The sequence below is a fragment of the Acinonyx jubatus genome, chromosome C1, assembly GCF_027475565.1.
Source record: "Acinonyx jubatus isolate Ajub_Pintada_27869175 chromosome C1, VMU_Ajub_asm_v1.0, whole genome shotgun sequence".
NCBI classification, from domain to species: Eukaryota; Metazoa; Chordata; class Mammalia; order Carnivora; family Felidae; genus Acinonyx; species Acinonyx jubatus.
This window is the reverse complement of record NC_069381.1, coordinates 184139845-184141584: the sequence shown is the minus strand read 5'-3', so window position 1 is coordinate 184141584 and position 1740 is coordinate 184139845. Positions and strand designations below refer to the sequence as shown.

The following is a 1740-nucleotide window of genomic DNA, read 5'->3' as shown; positions in this document are numbered from 1 at the left end:
GACAGTTGACATTGCAAATGCCTTTTTCAGCATCCTTCCATCTGATTATCAGGATTATTTTTCCTTCATGTGAAATGAGTTACAACATATCTTTAATGTCATTGCACAAGGCCACCTAAACTCCCCAGCTATCTACCATCAACTGGTAGGCCATGATTTGGAAAAAACCCTGCGCCTGGAGGCTTTCTTAATGCCTCTTCCTGGTGGGCCCAAACAAGGACACCACACAGCAAGGACTGAACATCCTGTTGACCTTCATGGGGCAACACAGTTAGGCTATTAACTCAGATAAATACAAAGTCCTAGTACCCCACTGAAATTCTCAGGTGTAATCTGGGCCACACAGAACCACATATTCCATTTGAGTTACAGATCTCAGCAACCTCCCCACTTGTGAATTGGAGCCTATGTCAAAAGGACACTGCTACAAGTCATAAGCTCTTGTTGGGCTTTTGGACCCATGAGCTCCTTGATTTGGCTGAAAATTACACACCCTTTGAGAGATAATTGTTGGCCTGTTGTTGGATATTGGTGGATACTAAGTATATGATCCACATCTGTGAAATAATCTTAAGACCAGAAATCCAAATCATGTTGTGAGTCTGAGCAGAGGTCTCAAACTGCTGGGTATGGGTGGCTCAGGATCATCCGTAGTAAAGTAGAAATTGTATATACATATGTGGACAAAACCACTTGGGGCCACTTGGGGCCACTTGGGGCCTCACAACTACATAGAATGGTCTCAAGAATCCCCCTCTGCCCACCAGGCATATTGGTAGAGGAGCCACTGGCCCAGATATAAAGACCTCTCAGGAGGGGTGTCGCCTTAGAGATCGGGACTGGCTGGGGTGGCAAAAGGATCAACATGACTTTGGCTAGAGATTTACTCCACCCGTCCTTGGAAGAAGAAAAGAAAAAACATAAAAAGAAACGGCTAGTTCAAAGCTCAAATTCCTATTTTATGGATGTAAAATGCCCAGGTTGCTACAAGATTACCACGGTTTTAAGCCATGCTCAGATGGTGGTTCTTTGTGTAGGCTGTTCAACAGTGTTGTGCCAACCAACAGAAGGAAAGGCCAGACTCACAGAAGGGTGTTCATTTAGAAGAAAGCAACACTAATGATCACACAACCTCTTGAATTTGTGTTATATTGCAGAAAGCCTTATCAGTTCAATAATTCCAGTTAATCTACCAAGATAATGTAATTACGTTTAATTTTGTAAGGTATACAATAGTCATCTCCTATTTTGGTGTCAGTTTTTCAATAAAGTTTTGATTATGGGGAAAAAAAACCAAACTCTCAGAACTGCATGGACTTAGTTCACTGATGGTCCTTTACAGTTAGCTTCTATCTGGCTAGAAGACAGTGCACCTGACTTCCAACCTGAAAGACTTTGTCCCTTAGCAAGTGCAGAAGGAATGTTCAGCACAATGGGAAGAGCCTCATGCAGTATGGATGGCTCTCTAGTCCTCTTCAGTGAAAGAGTCCTACTATATTTCATTGATTTATGGGCTGTGCTAACAGCCTGGCTATTTGGTCAGGCCACTGGCAAGCCTCAAACTAGTATATAAAATAAGCCCCATTGTAGAAACAAAACATTTGGATAAAGATCAATTTGCTCTTAATATGCTTTTTGTTACCCACATAGATGTTCACCAGAACACCTCCTAACCTGACAAGGAGAAACATAAACGAAGCATGGGCAAACCATGCTTGTCAACTAAACACAGGAACTAAA

The 1740-nt window shown here is 42.2% G+C and overlaps 1 protein-coding gene across 1 annotated transcript; it reads left to right on the top strand.

Moving 5' to 3' along the window:
• Positions 1–800: 800 nt before the first annotated feature.
• On the top strand, positions 801–1298 carry LOC106987981 (40S ribosomal protein S27-like). Its single transcript, XM_053215559.1, has one exon. It carries the CDS (start codon positions 866–868, stop codon positions 1118–1120), a length of 255 nt encoding a protein of 84 aa, XP_053071534.1. The 5' UTR covers positions 801–865; the 3' UTR covers positions 1121–1298.
• Positions 1299–1740: the final 442 nt, after the last annotated feature.